General features: G+C 45.3%; 1 protein-coding gene across 1 annotated transcript; it reads left to right on the top strand.

Moving 5' to 3' along the window:
• The first annotated feature begins 7,203 nt into the window (after nucleotides 1-7,203).
• Nucleotides 7,204-18,469, top strand: ccnd2b (cyclin D2, b). The gene is made up of 5 exons (XM_083692442.1): nucleotides 7,204-7,682; nucleotides 8,587-8,802; nucleotides 10,920-11,079; nucleotides 12,908-13,056; nucleotides 14,622-18,469. The coding sequence occupies exons 1-5, from the start codon at nucleotides 7,488-7,490 to the stop codon at nucleotides 14,781-14,783; spliced, it is 882 nt and encodes a 293-aa protein (XP_083548568.1). The 5' UTR covers nucleotides 7,204-7,487; the 3' UTR covers nucleotides 14,784-18,469.
• Nucleotides 18,470-18,626: the final 157 nt, after the last annotated feature.

The raw sequence follows: 18,626 nt of genomic DNA, 5'->3' as shown, positions 1-18,626 counted from the left end.
ACTACAGTACACCACTCTCTTGAGGAAGCAGACACAGCTGGTGCTGGGTATGGATACCTTTGTTGTTCTTCCTCCTTTCTATAACTGCCATAGCGGGTGCAAGTAGGACACTACTCTCAGTCTGGTTGTTCACTTTTCTGTCTGTCTGTCTGTCTGTCTGTCTGTCTGTCTGTCTGTCTGTCTGTCTGTCTGTCTGTCTGTCTGTCTGTCTGTCCGTCCGTCTGTCTCTGTCTATCTGTCTGTCTATCTGTCTGTCTGTCCGTCCGTCTGTCTATCTGTCTGTCTGTCTGTCTGTCTGTCTGTCTGTCTGTCTGTCTGGAGGTGTGTGTCCACGTATTTCCATTGTAACAAACCAACAATGGCAGGACAGAGCCATGCTCTTGAAGAGAGCTTCCCATTGTGCCCACGGGGTAGCAGACTAAGCTCCAGAACCCCACAGAGCGCAAACACACACAGCCCCGCAGGGACATCACAGACGCGATGGAAAAAAAAGAAAAGAAACACCATCCGGGAGGGCACAGGGTTTCCCCCCCACCCGCTCCCCTGTGTACATCCCTGCCCCCACGCACCAATAAGCACATGTCAGAATGACAACTAAAAACAGCAAAGGGTGGAAGAAAGAGCCGCACCTTGACATGCACTGACTGTTAAATGTCTAGAAACAGCCCTGTCTGCTCATTCCTCCTCCCACATCTTGCATTGCAGAGATTCCTCAAACATGTTTGTTCTTTTTTGCAAGTCACCATTTGATTGGACTAGAATGAATGTGTCCCATAGCATTGTGTTCCACCTCATTATGCAATACATTATACAATCCATATCATCTTTTTTTCCCCCTCGTGATTTAAGTCTTTTGCAATGCCTGCTCACTCATCACTTTTCAGTCTTCCCATTAAAAGTCCTTCCTTCTCCTAGAGAGTATTTATGTCTACATGGGCTAACCATAAAGAGAGCCTCCCTGTGCTTTCATTTCCTCAGTGACAGTGGGAATCCTGAGTGAGGGCCTGAGCCCCGACCATCGCTCCAACCATAACATATGGCTCACTACTTCCTGTTGTGGATGCTTACATAACGATCGGAAACACAGACATCCAAGGTTGTCTCTGCAGTGAAAAGCAGGCTCCTCTTCATTTCCAAAGAGATTGGCATCAGAGAGAGAGTTTTAATTATTTTTGCTTCAATGTCAGTTCAGATTTTTTGTTATAAACAGTGTCTGAGAGAAGAATGTCGTTATACCCGATGATGGCACAGTTGCGAGAAACAAATCTCTGTATACTCTGATGTGTATGACTTGATGACGTGGCTTTATTATCATTAACTGTAGCTCTCTAAGTAAGCCTACTGTACTGTATGTCAAATTCTTGTTCATAGAAATGTTTCTGAATGGGGGTGAATTACTGGACAAAGATGATCTACTAGAGGAGGTTGGTGGAAGTAGAATTCGGAGGATGTAATCATTGTAATGAAATCATTGTAATGCATGGAATGGAATGAGGAATTCCTCATTTGATACCATTCCTCATTCTATTCCATGCATTACAATGAGCCCATCCCCTGATTTCTTCCTCTGCCAGCCTCCCCTGTGATCTACTGTAAGTATACTGTATGCCTGAGTTCTCTCTATGTCTAATGGCTCTGATGCTCATCCACAGTGCAATATGTAGGTCAGTCTGAAGGGACCTTTCCCAGTTTGGAGGCTGAGGGGGATGCAGAGAGATATGGCCGGAACTGTAAGAGCCATCCCCAGGGAAGAGGCCTCGGTCCTGGGAAGCGGTGGCCCAGGATCAGCCGGAGCATCGCAGAGGAGACCCCGCAGCACTGTGAACCTTGCTATCTCTCCTCTCACACAAGTGGACCGGTGTGGGCCGGCTCTGGCTGACAGTAGAATAATAATGTTTAAGGGCCCTATTCTTCCCAGAGTTTTGGTGGGAAGAATTGATGACTTCCTCTTGTTTGACCTTGGGGAGGAGGCGAGGCGAAGGTTTCTTCTGGGGGGTATATCTGTTATAAATAGACCCAATAGAGTGGATAGAACAGAACGGTGCTTGTGGGAATGTTTTAGTCGGGTTGTATTTCACTTTTTCAAAAGAAATGTGAAATGATCATGTGTGTGGAGAACATGTTGAGTCATGATCACACCTCCGATAGCTCTGGGCCCCTCTGTGACAAAGCCCCAGTATCTGGTCCTTCCAGGTTGGTGTTTAATTAAGGCTAATCTCTAGGTTTGGATTTCAATCTCTAGGTTTCACTGTGGTGGAACCTAAATAATGGTTTAGCCTGTTCAACTGGATTTTAAGCTCTCTATGCAAAAAAACGGGGTTGTAACCGATGTAATTTGTCCTGGGAAAATTACATGGGAAAATGGTGACCATAATTTATATGGGGACAGAGGGAATGATGGGAGAACAATATTGGGGGATGGGAGACATATTTTCAGTGTCTTGACTGCATCATTTGGAGGAGGATCAGGGGAAGAAGACAAGGAAATTATCTTGACAGCTTGAGGATGGGGCAATCTACACTAGCTCCATACCATGCATGTTTCAGTCTCATATTTCCCCAGTTGAGGTTGAAATGAGAAGATTTCAGACAGTAGTGTATGTGAAATCCCTTGGCTTGGTCACAGAGAGGAACGCTGTGGTGCATACAATACTGACTTACCAGCCGATGGTGCCACCTGTGCCCCAGTGAGACTGTCATACTGGTGAGCCTGCTAGCCAGGTCTGCCCCTCTGCTCCACTGTTCCGTCGCAGGATCAAAGCCAGCCAGGCCATGTGGCAGGGGACAGGGCAGGGAGAGCAGAGTGGTCACCCCCGCCACACCACTCTATAATTCATATCATGGCATTTACTGCAGATAAGCTTAGTATGCCTCATGTTTCTTGGTTTCTTCTTGGGGTATCTCGGAATTTAAGATTATGCAATCTGTGGGGGGAAAGGTTTGATTACCACATCGCCAAAAGAGTGTTTTGTTTTGCTGCGTTGAGGTCATCAGGTGGTCATGCTGGACCGGTTTGTTATTTTGTGGTTGAACTGTGGTGGTCACTGCAATGTCTGGGTGATAGCCGTTGACGCCCACCCTTTGCCCCCCCCACTTCTCTCTGTCCCTGAGTGGACCAATCAAGCCTGAGCTACAAAACTGTACTGTACTCGGCCAAGATTCTTAGAAAGGCTTTAGCCTCTCAGGGAGAGATCTTTTTTGGAAATCAGCCAAGACTTACCTCACAGACATGGCTTTTTTTCCCCTTCCGGTTTAGCTTCATTGAATGGCTGAACCCCAGCAGTGTCCACCACTGTGTTTGATGCAGTTACAGTACAGGGCTGCATCTGTGGTTGCTGTACACTGCATCCCTTCTTGGGATGGAATCCAAGTCCCACGTTTGACGGCAGGATGATTTCCATCCTCCTGTTTGTATGGGTCAGGCTGGCGACAGGGTCAGGCTGGCTCACTCATCCCTCTGAATCTAATCAAGCAATGAGACCAATCAGGTGAATTAAGAGTTGAGCTGAGTCAGCCTCACAGAAGCCTCTTTATGCCTTGTTGAAGTAGGAGGCCCAAGGGTTATGCATCACACACAGGAAGGCACTGGGCAGCCCTCAGAGTAGGCTCCAGCTGTCTAGCTCTCTCCCTGCTAGCGATTTATGGAAGTGGTATCACCTTGCTAAAGCCATTTTCAAAGCACTTTCTTCGCCAGTGCGAGGGCCCTGTTTCCTCCTTTGTCTCAGGAGGGGAATGTAACTGTGCTGGAGAGGAAATGTTGCAAAGACGGAAGGGAAGTCAGAAACGAAGAAAGCGTGTTATTTGTAGACTAGTGAGGTCCTATGCCTTAAAATAATGGTCAATGGACGCCACCATGTTTTTCTATAGGCTAAGAGAGAAATCAGAGAGAGCAACTTTTGTTTTGGTACAAGGTCACTGCATGGCCAGCTGCTGTGCTCATTCTGCCCCCCGGGGGTCTGTCTTTCTATTGGACATCCTGCCCCTGATCAGTTGTCACTCTTGTCATTCGGAGAGGAAGCTGGTGGTCGTGAATACACGCCCATCACCCTGGGGCCCAATCGGCTGGCTCCAGCTGTACGGCATCCTTCCCATTCAGAAAGCCACCACAGCCACCGCTGCTGACAGGAGCTCCTTCACCGGAATGTCTGTTTGTGTCCTTCCTTCCCTAATCTTTGACCACACAGAGTCATCCACTCATCCACTTGGCTCTCACCCAGACTGCTTTCTTCTCCACTGCCTCGAGATGTCTATGCTGTAAGGAGAGGCAACAGAAGGGAGAGGAAGAGGAAGTATGGAACAGGCTCTCGTTGAGGTTACATAACACAGAGACCCTTGCAGACCATGCATTTGCATGAAGTACATATATGCCATTTAGCTGAAGCTTTTATCCAAAGCGCCTTACATTGCAGTGAGTGCATACATTTCAGTATATATGGTCCCAGCAGGAATCAAACCCACAACCTAAGGAGGACCAGCCCTTCAATAAGCCTGTGCACGTTCCTGTACACACATATCACACTCACATACGCATACTGTACATACGACACTGTCATATAACAATGCAGGCCCATTCCATAGCCCATGCCCATCCATAGCCCATGGCAAACTCATCCCCATGGATGCCATGGGGATGAGTTTGTTCTCTGTACAGAGAAGAGGATGTGATCTCACCCGCTAAAAATCCAACCTATGTCGCTTGCTGCTCATGACTTAATCCAGGCTTCCCCCTTCCCCTTTGTGCTAAGAGCTTTCTCTAACCGCCCCCCCCCCCCCCCCCCCCCCCCCCCCCTCCCCGTCTTCTTCCTCCTCCCGTCTTCCTCTCTCACTCCCTCTCTCCTTCCCTCACTCCTGAGTGCATGGAACAGAGTAGGGCAATGTTCTCTGAGGCCCTGGTAGGAGTGAGGGACGCAAGCTGGTGGATGTTAGAGAGAGGCAGATGTGTGTATAGAGAAGGGAGGGTGTGTGTGTGTGGGGGGGGGGGGGGGGGGGGGGGGGGCACTAGAGTAGAGGCACTGACCCAGGTCCAAGAAACAGAGAAGAAACCCCTGTGTTCAAGGCCAAAGACCAGACCCGGATGTGCTTACTGTCTCATCATTTTGTCTCCTGGCATTTGGTTTTGAATGATGGCTTTCATTTTGACTGAGCAACTCAAGGACGGGAAACACCCTTTCCTGTGCTGATTTTTGTTATTTTTTCCAATGCTTGCAATCTAGCTTAGCAGACTGAAAATGAACTGTTTGCACTACAGGACTTTTGATCTAAATGAGAGGGTTGAGTATCGTAATAAGTCTACTGTATACATGCACATTCCTACACGATTGGTGCTTATAAACCATGACTCATGTCTGTAACCCAATATTTGCAATGTTATTATCAGAGGCTTGACAGGATGTCAACAAACATGTGATAGCAGATTTTGGGAGAGATCTGTCAGATCCCACACAAGTATAAATTCACTTAGGAATTACCTTCTTTCCCAGTATGCTTTCCCAGTAACCACTGACCTTCCCAGTAGGCCTATGCACAAGACTCTCTGAAGCACAGTAAGCAGGAATGACACTGTACATTACTTTGTTGTATGACGTGGGAGATAAGAGCCCACACTGAGATGCTGATAACGTCACAGAAATAGCACACAGGTCCATGCGACCATCATGTTCTTCTGTGTGCTCCGCTGCATGTTTGCAGCACTGCATGTGTGCAGCACTGCATGTGTTAAGAGGAATCTACCCCCGAATGAGTGTAAGAAAGAGATGTGAAAGCATAGATCACATGACGACTGTTCACACAACAGCATTCCAGCCATATCATCCTCATCTCGTCTGTCAATAAACCCGAACAGACTCATTGTTCCCTGTTCATTGGCTATTACTGTACCATAATCAAGTTTGGAAGGTAACTAGCACGAAGAGTCATTATTGTATTTATTCCCCCACTTGTGGGTATCATTACTCACTTTATCACAGGAAGTACATAGTACGTTTATGTTGACCTTCAGGCCAATTACAGGGATTACTGAACTGGAACATTATCTCTCTCTCTTTCATTTCCCTCTCTATCTGTCTCTGTCTCTCTCTCTCTCTCTCTCTCGCTCTCCCTCACTCACATACACACATACTCTCTCTATCTCTCCCCCTCCTAACTCTCCTGTTGCCCTGTGCTCTGGAGGCTTGTCTCAGGGCCCCTGCTCTAGTGGGTTCAGTGGGCTGGTATGCAGCAGGAATCTTTGGATCAAGGTGATTTCACGCTCCTCTAGGCTTTCCCAGGGCTTGGCCCGTTCTCTGTTACCTCTGTGCGACTTGGAGTGTGTGATAGTGGCTGACATGTGTTATCATTGGACACATGCACAAACAGCAGCGCAGGACAAGGGAGCTTTATCAGTCTGACACCTCCATTTCCCTCAAGGGGCTGGATTTTGACTGTCTGGTATGGCTGGGTCCTGTGACTGTGCATGGTCTCCAGCTGAGACCCCTGCATGCACAATGACAATAGTCCTGGTAGTAATTACAGATCTATCTGATGTGAAAGTTTAATTCGGAATGTATGTTTATAGCCGTTCCCCTTTGAAGTCTGGCTAACCTTGACATTCCCGTGGAGACAATTCCGCCTCTCAGCATGCATTCCGTTCTCATAACAAGTCTTTTTTTCTCAATGAAACTCAATATCTCATTCAGCTCTTTTGGTCATGATTGTGAAAGAGGAAGTTTGTGAAGTCATCCCAGCAAGAAGTTGCTGTGGCCAAAGTATGATTTATTCCACTTTCAATAAGTAAGTGAATGTCCTATGAACCTTGAGAGAATCAGATACTGTACGGTCTACAGTCCAATTAAACTTAATAGCCTACTACTTAGTAATTAAGACACACTGAAATTTAGATTGCTTGATTCTAAGCTCTTATTGAACTATAATTTAGTGTCAATAAAGTATAATCCTAATTTTGTTTTGTTTAAATAGTTGATTAATAACCTCAGTGTTGGTTATTACATAGTACCAGGTTACAGATTGATCATCATGACATTTGTGGCTAGACAATATTGATGACAATATTGATATCAATAATTTATAATTGTCTATTTCAATGCATCCGCGCATGTGTGAGGCCACAGTTGGGGTGGAGATAGAGAGCTGAATCGTCGTAGAACAAGTGAGGTGGCATTCATCCGGTTCCTGCTTTCAGCAACAGAGCAAAGAGAGCAATGCAAGCTGTAAAATATATCCCTATAGCCAATTGTTGAGCAGAGTGAGATATGCTTGCGTCATATCGCCGACCCAGCTTCTATTCATGCTTTAATGTAATAAGAGGAAAGTAGCTCAGCAGCGCAGAGGGAGAGGAAAAAGAAGCAATCGTGAGGCAGGACTACGTTGGAATAATCCCTGCAGTCTCCCTCATGCTTCCTCCCGAGCAATTCTCCGCTTTTACTCTGTCCCCACTCCTGTCGGCATTATTTTGACGTTATTTATTTTTTTGCAAAGGAAAGAACCGAACCATGGACCTTCTTTGCCTCGAGGTGGACAAAGTCGTGAGAGCCAAGTCTGACCCAAACATTCTGTATGATGACAGAGTATTGCAAAATCTGTTAACCATTGAGGACAGGTTCCTTCCCCAATGTTCGTATTTTAAATGTGTCCAGAAGGATATTCAGCCGTATATGAGGCAACTGGTTGCATCTTGGATGCACGAGGTTTGTAAGTCTTTTTACATATAGCCTACAGTGCGTTGTTTATGTATTACATCTGTCGTTACGAAGTTCTCCATTCAGTTCCAGGAGTGTGTAGTTTAACGGCACATTTTGCAAGTTGCAAGTTTTAGTAGTTCCACAGGCCTAAAAAGTATATGTTGCTAATTGTTTGCTAGTTTCATAACGTGGTAGTTTTGAGAGGTGACATGCATGACATTTTGACAATTCAATTGACTGAGAAATGACTCACCGTAGGCGTGGGCCTCGGAAGTTCCATCATAAAGGCTGCTCAGCTAAAGTCATCACCATAGATTTAAGTTGTCTAAATGTCAACAAACAGGAATGTTTCGCTCATCAAAGAACTCAAACGAAAGACGACCTTCTAAGCTTAATTTCCATATTAAATTCATCTATGTTTTCCTTTCCAAATAATTACGATAATTATTTTAAAAATGTTAGCATAAGCTGGGTTGTTCATGCAGACAACACGCAGAGCCTACATAGTTTCATTTTTGCAGTTACTATTGTCTAACACTGACAAACTTGTTTAGCAATTTTCGGGATGAGTTAAGTAAAGACTTATGAACATTGTGCACATCATTTCACGCATGTGGCTAATTTATTTATATTTTTAATTATTTTTTGAAAATACGACGGGCTAAGAATGGCGCTCGGCGTGGGTGTTTTGGCTCGACTTCCTATTACACTAAGCCTAATGAATAGAACATTTTAAAACCATTATTGACATCATTTCTCAATCACTTTTGGTTTTCCCTTTATAATAACTGTTGTCGGCTATGTAATTCATTGGCTTTTTTAAAATAGAATTTATGCCACATATTTAATTTGATGAGTATTATAGGCTTTGTGATAGCCTACTTTGTAATATTGTTTCTCTCTCCTTTAGGTTTGTGAAGAGGCGAAGAGTGAGGAAGACGTATTTCCTTTGGCCATTAATTATTTGGACAGATTTTTAGCAGTGGTTCCCACCAGAAAGTATTTTTTGCAACTTCTAGGAGCTGTGTGCATGTTTCTTGCATCCAAGTTGAAGGATAGTCGTCCAATAACTGCAGAAAAGCTGTGCATGTACACAGAAAATTCCATCACACTTCAGGAGCTGCTGGTAAGAAACTTTTAGTTTATACTCCAAATACCCATGTCATATGGAGTAGAAAAGTAGCTTAAGCCTTGAACATCATTCAGCTCCTACATTTTGATGTAGGCCTAATTAATTGTTTGATTCTATAATACGTTTTACCTATGCTTTGACAAGTTTGGCTGGTTGAGTCATCATACAGTATGGGCTATTGTAGAAGATTCCCTGGACACATGCTAAGTGACACTAGGGCTAAAGTGGCCTGTGTTGCCACTGCCATCTAGTGGCAATTATGCAGTATAGAATTTCAACTAGGCCTACATGTGGATTCCAGCAGTAATTCTCCATAATTTTGTTCAAGTGCATGTGTGCAGAAATTCCATGTTCTGAACCATACCTTCCATTCTGTAGTGAGACAATGCAGATAAAGATTAGGAATCATATCTCAAAGTCATTTGGATGGAATTCCTGCCTGGTGTTGTTCAATATGTAGGCCTATAGCCCGAACTGGTATAGAATCCATCTAGTTTTTCATGTTGCCAAATTCTCATATTATGGCCACACACCTAATATGTGCTTATTCACATCAAATTATGTCCTTTGTAGACTTGGGTCAAAAGCCTACTTGATTTTTTCCCAAATACATGAGGTGCGCTTGATTTGCCATAAATTGCCAGGCACAAAAAAACAATGGCATAGTCCCAAGTGGAAACCCCACTCAACTGCCAGCCAATAAACCAAGCACACCTCAAGTATTTGAGGGAATTCAAATCGTATCTTGACCCAGTTCTGGGCCTGTAACACCACCTCCTTATGTCATTGATTTCCTCAAGGCTCTCTCTCACCTAAGGGACAGTGTGCAGGTAATCCCACGAGAGGGGAAATACCAGCCGTTACATGTTCATTTCCAACAAACCAAACCCATCACTCCCTTACATCTGAGAAGTGTTTCCTCCCCAACATTACATAACTGCTTCTGCTGTTGACGGCCCACCCAGGTTGCCCAAGAGGCCAAATATGAATCACCATACATACACAGAGAGCTTCAGGAATCTCCTCTTCTCCTTCTCCTTCTGCACTCCAGCTGCTGGTACTCCAAGCTTGCACCACACATCATGTACTGGCCGGGGGGGGGGGGGGGGGGGGGGTTGCTAAGCTAGTGTTAAGCTAATGGACCCCTGGTTATTTACCCGAGAGGGGACTTTGACACAGAGAAGGAGGAGACATGATGATGAGTTTTTTTTTTTTTTTTTTTTTCTTTCTTCAATGAGCCACTGTTGGTGCCTCAGCAAGAGAGAGGGGAAATCAGGGGGATTCTGTCAGGGCAGCTGTCCAGGAAGTGAGCACAGCAACAGCGGACCTCCTCCCTGCTCATCCTCTGTCAACATTCTCCACGGGTTTAGCATAGGTTAAACGTTAGCATGTGTGCTCTGCTAGGGAAGAATTCATACATATGGATGGATGAAGGCTCACTGACTGTGTCCTGAGCTGCCCCTTAACCTGAGAGAGAAACACAGGGGGGCCGTCCCAGCTAGCACTGTGGTTTCAGTAAACCTGGGTGTTCACAATGACCGCCTCTCTGTTGACACATGAAGAAAAAAGGAAACCGGGGGAACAGCTGAATTAGTCACATCTGTTTTTTTTGCATTCTTTTTCCCCTTGGGGGTGAGATTTCATGTGAAGGCTCCCCACAGCTACCAAAGTGGTGCAAACCAGAGATGCTAGCGGACGCTCGTAACAGGAAGGAAGTGGCTGCTGTGTGTCTCTGGCTGGGACCCCCTCCAACCAGGGGCGAGGCTCGTCACATGTTAACAGTGTGACTCAAAGGATGAGAAGAATGAGAGAGGCATGCAGCTAATGAGAGAGTGAGAGAGTAGGGATGGAGAGGAAATATCTCTCTGGTATGGGGTGGTTTCTTCTTAGAATTGAGTAAGACCGTGGTGTTTTGTGGTAGACTTGGCAAGTTTTCTTTCTTTCTCAATTACTGTCAGTACAGTGGACAAAGTCTGAGGAGAGAATAGCATGAGCTTTTAAGGCCCAGTTTATCATCTGGTTGTTCCACAGGTAAGGTGAATGCGTGATGTTCAAGCCATTGCCGTCTTTGATGGAGCTTGTGTTCTTCTCCTTCTGTGTTTGTCCTCCAGGAGTGGGAGCTGGTGGTGTTGGGGAAGTTGAAGTGGAACATGGCCGCAGTTATCCCCAATGATTTTATCGAGCACATCATACGCAGGCTGCCACTCCCCAAAGAGAAGCTGGCTTTGGTCCGCAAGCACACAGAGACATTCATCGCCCTTTGTGCCACAGGTAGGGTCATCCACCCTCCCCCTCTACAGTCTTTCTCTCTCTCTTTCTTTCTCTCTCTCTCTCTCTCTCCCATCACTCTCACATACACACACACACCCACACACGCCAAACTTTCTCACGTTGTGAGTCATCTTTGATATTATACTCCTCTGACCCTACACTCCCCAGTTGAAGGGCAGGGACTATAAAGGCATCCGCTGGCTGGGCTCCACTCTCCACTCTCTACTCTCTGCTCTCCATGTCTAGAACACAGCTGGTGCTAACTGGGTCTAACTGGTCTTAACATTAGTCCAGCTGCTGAAAGCTGTGTTGGACCTCTTGAGTATATTGAGGCATGAATGATATTCTGAGAGGAGCCTGGGAGAATAGTTTCAATGCGGTGCAATGTTTACATAAGTCTCCTTCTCTGATGACAGCCCCCTCCCCCTCCCTCCTCTCCTCTCCCCGCCCCCCTCCCCTTCTGTGAACCGTGACTCAGGTGCAGCTGGACAGTTGGGCTGCTCTCTCAGTATTGTTTGTTGACCGTTGAGCTTCCAGGTTTGATTAGTCAGAGTTGGCAGCCAGCGATCTGCCTTCCTTCCTCTCCCCTCCCCGCCTCTATACATCTCCAAAATAAACTCTGGTGGATGTGGAGCTGCATGAATGTCCCCTCAGGCCTTTCCTTATCTAGGGGTGAATCCCAAATTAATTAGCTTCCTTTCCTTCTTCCTATTTCCTTGTTTTCATTTCAAGGAATGGTAATGCAATATGGGACAACTCTCAAACTAGCTCATCTGTAGGCCTCTACTTGTGTAATGTGCCTTTCAGACAAGTTAGAAGGAGAAAATAGTGAGAAACTAGGCCACTTTTGGGTGTTGAGATGTCTGGCTTGTGTCTCTGATCAGATGTGGCCCATAAGCACTTGTTTACTGCAGCGTGTTATTGGAGCCATAGCGTCCTTCAAACAGCTTCATGCCCTGTTTAGTGCCATTTTAGTGTCGCATTTTTCATTTGGGTGTGTTTCAGCGGTCTCCCCACTATTCATAAGCAGCCCGTTTATATCCAAGCACAAAACAGCCACAATAAAAAAAAAGGCTGCTGTGGTTTGAAGTAATGTAAATGTTTGGGGTTTTATGTGAGCTCCAAATGTTGTTCTCATGACAGGGGACGTCTGCCTCTGCACAGCTGGGCTCTAGAACTGGCCGGGCTACTCCCTGGGGTTTGTCCACAACTATCAGTCGCATCCTCTTCTCTATAAAGAGAAGAAAGCCACAAAGGCCAGGGTCTGTGCTAGGCTATGTGCTGTAATGTGCTGTAATGTGCTGGAGTTGGAGCTGGAGCTGGATCTGCCCCAGTCCCAGCGAAGGCCATTTCCTCCAGGCATGCCCTACTTCACCCCCCCCCCCCCCCCCCCCCCCAGCCCAGCCGGCCTGTTGTCGCTCATGTCTCTGGGCCGCGATGGGGGACCAGAGGGAGTACTTCCTGGAACTCATTGCTCACTGAGTAGGAGGATTCCTGCTCTGTTTTCCTAATCAGAGCTGAGGCATAGTGAGGGAAACCACACAGGTTCCACCACAGCCACGGTGAAACTTTTAGACTGTGGGAAAGAAAGTCAGGTTCAGCTTTGCATAACTCCTTCCGAAGAAACAACATCCCTCTCATTTCCTGTAGACTACTATGGACTGAAAGGTGTGACTTGAAACTCATTTCTTTTTTAAATTTCCCAAGAAGTCCTGTTTGTGGTTAAACTGAGGCCCTGACGTGTGTCGACAACTGCTGTAGTGAGCTGCTTTCTGACAGACGGAGGATCTGCTGATTTGATCACGTTGTCTTGTCTCCCGTCCTCCAGATTTCAGCTTGGCCATGAACCCTCCCTCCATGATCGCCACGGGCAGCGTGGGAGCAGCCGTCTGCGGCCTCCAGCTGGATCACGCTGACCCGACACTGAGGCGGGACAACCTGACTGACCTGCTGGCCAAGATCACTAACACGGAGGTGGTGAGTGCTGCAGTTATTGAGATGTTTCAGGACATTTGAGTCTGTTGAAGAAGTGGTATCACTGGTGTCATTGTCTGCAAGCGACCGTATGAAGGACTTTTGAGTATGAGTTCACTTTTGGGCACCAAACTCTATATTCTCCTGCTTGCATCTCTTGGCTGGAGCATGGATCACTTTTCTAGTAAACAACAGCGATGCCTGCCTGCAGTAGTCTCCCACATTGAAGCTATTTACTTTTCACGGAGAGAGCCTGTGGCTCTTGGCTTGGGATCCAGACTGCTGCTATAAAGAGTAGCGGAGAGGGAATGTCTTCTTAGAACCCAGGGCCCACATTCTTGTGGTAGAACACAGGCAGTTCCTTTGCATGGCTCCCACTTTAGCTCCCGTCTCCTCTAGTAGAGTCTGTTTCTAATGTCTAACAGAGGGCCATCTTTCAAGGGGGAAACGGCAACGGAGAAGCAAACACAAACCCTTTAAGCCGACGTCTGCCCACATTGACAGCTCACTTCACTCGAACTCTATACAGACACTCGAAACATAAAAACGCATCATTGTGCTGCGTAAATAACGCCACACGTTTTGAATGAATGTTTTTTCCACTGTGCACCTCTAGTTGGTATAATGGACCAGGGGCAAGTTCAGAAGCACAGGAACCGGAGGCCACAGTCCGCCAGTCAGATCAACAACCATCCCCCGATGGACTGTGGTTATTATGTCGCCATGGCAACGCTGGTCTTGTGCAGCCGTCACAACAGGCGCTCAGACTGCGGCCCATCGGGTTCTAATTATCCGTACATTTCAAAGGAATGTTGGCCTCTTTGCGAGCTGCATTCTTCAAGGCCCCCGCTGTCGGACCCTGTAGATTCAGACCTCCCACATCAGTCGTCTTCTCTGGACCTGTGCAGGGGAGAGAGGCAGAGACAGAGACAGGGGCAGAGGCAGAGACAGGGACAGAATCCCCTTTTGACAAGGGCTGCAGGGCACCTTTAGAGACACAACATCCATAACATCCTGTCCTATATTCTGTTTCACATCCCATCTCAGAGGGTTAAGAGTCAGTAGGTCAAAGCTATTTCCTTGTGATCCCCTTGGACGCTCTCCATATCTCTGTAGTGATGTTCTACTGTGGTGTCCATGGTCTCAGCTTTGCTGGACTCCTCCCAGTACGCCTCAGTGAGTTCAGCTTACATCATGGGTCTCGTACTGTAGTTGTTTGCCCCCCATTCCTCATATACAGTATGTACCGTATTTGAAAGGATTCAAGTGGCCCCTGAGTCGCGGCACACTCTCGCTGGTGTCTGTGTGTGCTGGCACCCATTGTTCAAGGAGATTGTGGTCATGAAAGGGACGGGACCACCTAGCACAAGACCCATGATGTCCCGCCAGCACGCCATGCATGTGACTGTTCGGTAGCTGTTCAACAACAGAAGTCAGATGAAGTACTGTACATTGTACTGTGCAAGGCAGCGTTTTCTGTTTGTCCACACAGGTGTGTGTGTGTGTGTGTGTGTGTGTGTGTGTATATATATCAGTGTGTTGATGAGTCTTCTCTGTCTGTGTTGTAGGACTGCCTGAAGGCGTGTCAGGAGCAGATTGAAAGGGTGTTGGTCAGCAGTCTGCGGAAGGTGCAGCAGAGGCAGGAGGCCGGGGGCAGGGCAGGCAGCAAGGCCATGGAGCAGCAGGACCAATCCAGCACCCCAACAGATGTATGCGACGTCAACCTATGAGCTGCCACCACACGCAGTACGCTAATGACGTCAACCAATGAGCTCCCACCATTTACGCCATGCCAATCTAAAGGGCCACCACAGTGTTCACCATATCAACCAACGAACTGCCAATTCAACCAATGAGCTCCCACCACTCAACGCAATCAATGAGCTCACATCCTTTTCTGTGACGTCACGTCAACCAATGAGCTCCCACAAAGAATGGGAGGAAAATCTATGAGCTGCCATCAGCAACTCAGTCTTTTAAGGCTTACAGTTATATCTAGCTGGTCACATATTGACATACAGTATGCACCACATTAAATCAAACAAGCTAATTTAGACCAAATGTTTTTGGAAACTTGATAGGTTTGCAGAGAGGAAACCTGAATAGATTTGCATACTTGAAATTATATCACTCTATAAGAACTAGATGGATGTTATCATTATATAGTGCAAACAATTATTTGTGGAAAAAAAAAAAACATTTTATAATTATTATTATTACTATTATAATTTTATCAGATGGTTATTATTTTTCATCCATATTAAAGGGGCAATCTGTAATTGATATATACATTTTTTGGCTTTTAAATTAGGGTTAGGGTTACTCAAATTTGTATCTCATGTATGGTCAGTCCTTCATATCCATAGCTCTGTATCCATTGCTCTGTCTATGAAATTGAGAGTGGTTACATTTCCCCGGCCCCACCCCTTAGCTGTTTACCAAAAAAGTGACGGGAAGCCTGCTTTGTTGTTCTTTGAATTACAGATTGCACCTTTAAGCATTTATCAATTTCACAGTGAGTGGGTTTTCCTCAACTGTGACATCTGTTCAGTTTCAACTATACAGGAGGCGTACTGTGTGCTGTGTGCATACAGTATGATCGGTTGTGCACAGCGTTTATACAAGGCATTTAAGCGAAGCTATTATACAGGTGAGGAGAGCTGCTTCTCCTACCTGCTATACTGTGCACCTGTAGCACTGCTTACTATTTATGCTCATCTATGCTGGCCAGGAGAGGGCTGGGCCCACTCACAGAGAGAGAGAGAGAGAGAGGGAGGGAGGGAGGAGGGATAGGCAAGAGTGAGGAGCCCCGAGGGGTCTGGGGCTGTGGCTACTGCCCTTCAAAGGGCCAGATGGAGGAGGAAACCTCAGCAATCAGCTGTTAAGGTCTTAATTTCATTGCCAAGTTACCAGGCCAATATTTACAGTACATGTATTTGAATTGAATGAGGCTATTTTTGTTACAATATTGTAATTATTTAATTTGATGTTATTGGTGTGTGTGCTCTGAGTTGCTCCTGCATGTTATTTTGAGAGAGATAAGGTTATCTTGTTTGGGGGAGGGGGGGGGGGGATTAGGCACTGTGTTAGTCTCTGTAGAGTTAGTGATGTTCTGTTGTGTTATGGGTCAGCTGAAGCCAATACTAAAGATCAGAGACTGGGCATGTTGGAGGGGTCTTAGGCTGAACATTGGAGGAGAGATGAGATATAGACAAGGTTTTGTGTGTTTGTGTAAGATTAGTTAGTAGCCTAAGGGAGTGTGGAAGTATCTGGGAAAGGAAATGGTGGAGGGTGAAAGTATTGGATTGATAAGTGTTTTGAGGAGTGGAAGTATATGGGAGTAGTGCAGTGAAATGATGGACAGAAGACAGTAGACAGTTCAAATGATTGGGAAGTGGATGAAGACAGGAAAGGAAAGTTAGCTCTAATTCTCCGGAGTCACATGATACTTGAGTGGCATGCCGGAACCAGCCTCAGTGGTCACTGCCAGGTTCTGATAGGAGCTGATCACGAGGGAGCAGTTTGTACTGTAACATTTCCCATCCGTGCCTCCTGTCATCAATTCGATAGTAGATATTTAAGTCATGGTCAAAATGGGACTTGGATCAACCTAAATGCACTTTTAAAACACACTCCTAAAAAGTTGAAGGGGATGATGATCGAAGGGGGGTTGGTGGGGTAGTAGGGGTGTTTTCTAATATTTTTTAGTTTTTTTTTGGTTTTCTTTAAGTTATTTGGTCTTTTCTGGGCTGGATTCCCACTTGGGGTGATGCACGTTGTCTAGAAAGCATTCCCTGACCAGTGAGTAGGAGTAGGGTTTACCATTTTATAGTTGTGTTGAAATATGGAACCAAATCAATTGCAATGCAAACCTAGGAAAGCTAAAATCACACCTAGACTTGATTTTTAAGAATTGATTACATCCATTTAACTTACTTGAATTTTATTTTGCCTGCTTCATAGCCAAATGAACGTAATGGTTTTAAGAAAGGGTTACTTTGTTCTAAATGTTTGTTTCTGGTTCATTTTTGCTCATGTACAGAGACAGCCATTTTCTCAGTTTCCACCATCTTGAAAAAGATGACAAGGACAGGGTTTGTATGATGAGAAAAATCTTTGTTGAGCGCCACATCTTTGATAAGGGGGAGGGGGGGAGTTCAGCTTAATGTCAGAGTTACCCATTTTCCTCATGGGTGATATGTTGAATACTCAGTCTTTTAAATGTGAGGACAAAAAGCTCTGCTCCTCACTAATTCAACTGAACCTTTCTTGTATTGCTAATGACACCTGCTTTAAACAGAGAAAACATATTGTTATGCATTTTAAGGTTTTGTTTCTGTTATTATACTGAAAGGAGATGTAATTCCTAAGTGATAAAAGCCAAAATAGATCTGTTTGTTTGTTTGATATTTTTCTCTTGCTGCTATTAAGCTATTCTATTTTCAGTCTTAGCCTATACAAATTGCCTTATTTTGATATACACCAGTGTGCTGCTATGTTATGAATTTTTGAATATGTAATTGTTTCCTTGCTTTTCCTTGTTGTTTGTGTACTGGATAGAGTGGCAAGGTAGGAGGACAGGGCGAGTCCTGTACTGGAAGTACTTTGTGCAGTTTTCTTTAATAGCATGTTTTATTCTCGTCTTTCCATGTATCTTGTGTCCTATAATTTCCTTGCTGCATTCTACAACTATAATGTTTGTGTACCTCAGGTTCATTGGGCAAAGAAAGTGAGATGGCATCTCGTGTTACCTCACAACTCAGCAGTTTATCAGGGAGCAAGGGGAAAAGGCTCTGACTCTGAGCTTGTTGACAGTTTTTTTTGACAGAATCTTTCCTGGATGAGAGGCAGGAGATCCACAAGTCACTTCCTCTTCTTAGACAACAGAAACTCTTACTTATTTGTCAGATTCCACTGATCATTCATTGGCCGAAAGGACTACACACCAGTTGAGGTAGAAATGGGGGGACGGACTCATTGTGTAATGCATGGAATGGAATGAGGAATGCATACCATGCATTACAATGAGCCCGTCCTCCGATTTCTACCTCCATCAGCCTCCACTGCAACATACCATATTTCATAATATACCTGGTGCTAAATGAGAGACAGGGCTATAGAACATGTATTTGGAAGACAAAAAACAAATCTATTTTAATGTTATTTTTCCTACTTTTGACTTGGCAAATAATTGGCACATCTAGGATCAATGCATTGGATTAAGTGGAATTAATTTTGTGAGGTACCCATTTAGTCTAAGTTTTTGTAAGAATGTTTGTGTATCATTGTTCACAAAATGTGGATAACTGTGTGGGTTTCCAGTTTGTTTTGATCCTCACCTCTCTGTAAACCACATTATGTACCTCAGAAGTGTCTGATCCAAAACTTCTGTTCAATAAATTCGAGCTAAAAAGAATGTGTTTCATTGCACTATGTTAGTTGAGATGTGTTCATGGTGAAATGTGAGTGAGGTGGTGATGATGTTGGTGTGAGTGATGATATTGGTGTTTTTATGCGGTAACTCTGCAAGATGGTTCATGTTGGGGAGCTGAGATGAAGCTCAAGGGCACGAA

This window comes from Argentina silus, assembly GCF_951799395.1.
Source record: "Argentina silus genome assembly, chromosome: 20".
In the NCBI taxonomy this organism is placed as follows: domain Eukaryota; kingdom Metazoa; phylum Chordata; class Actinopteri; order Argentiniformes; family Argentinidae; genus Argentina; species Argentina silus.
Note: the sequence above shows the minus strand (reverse complement) of the source record. Positions and strands in the feature narration are given on the sequence as shown.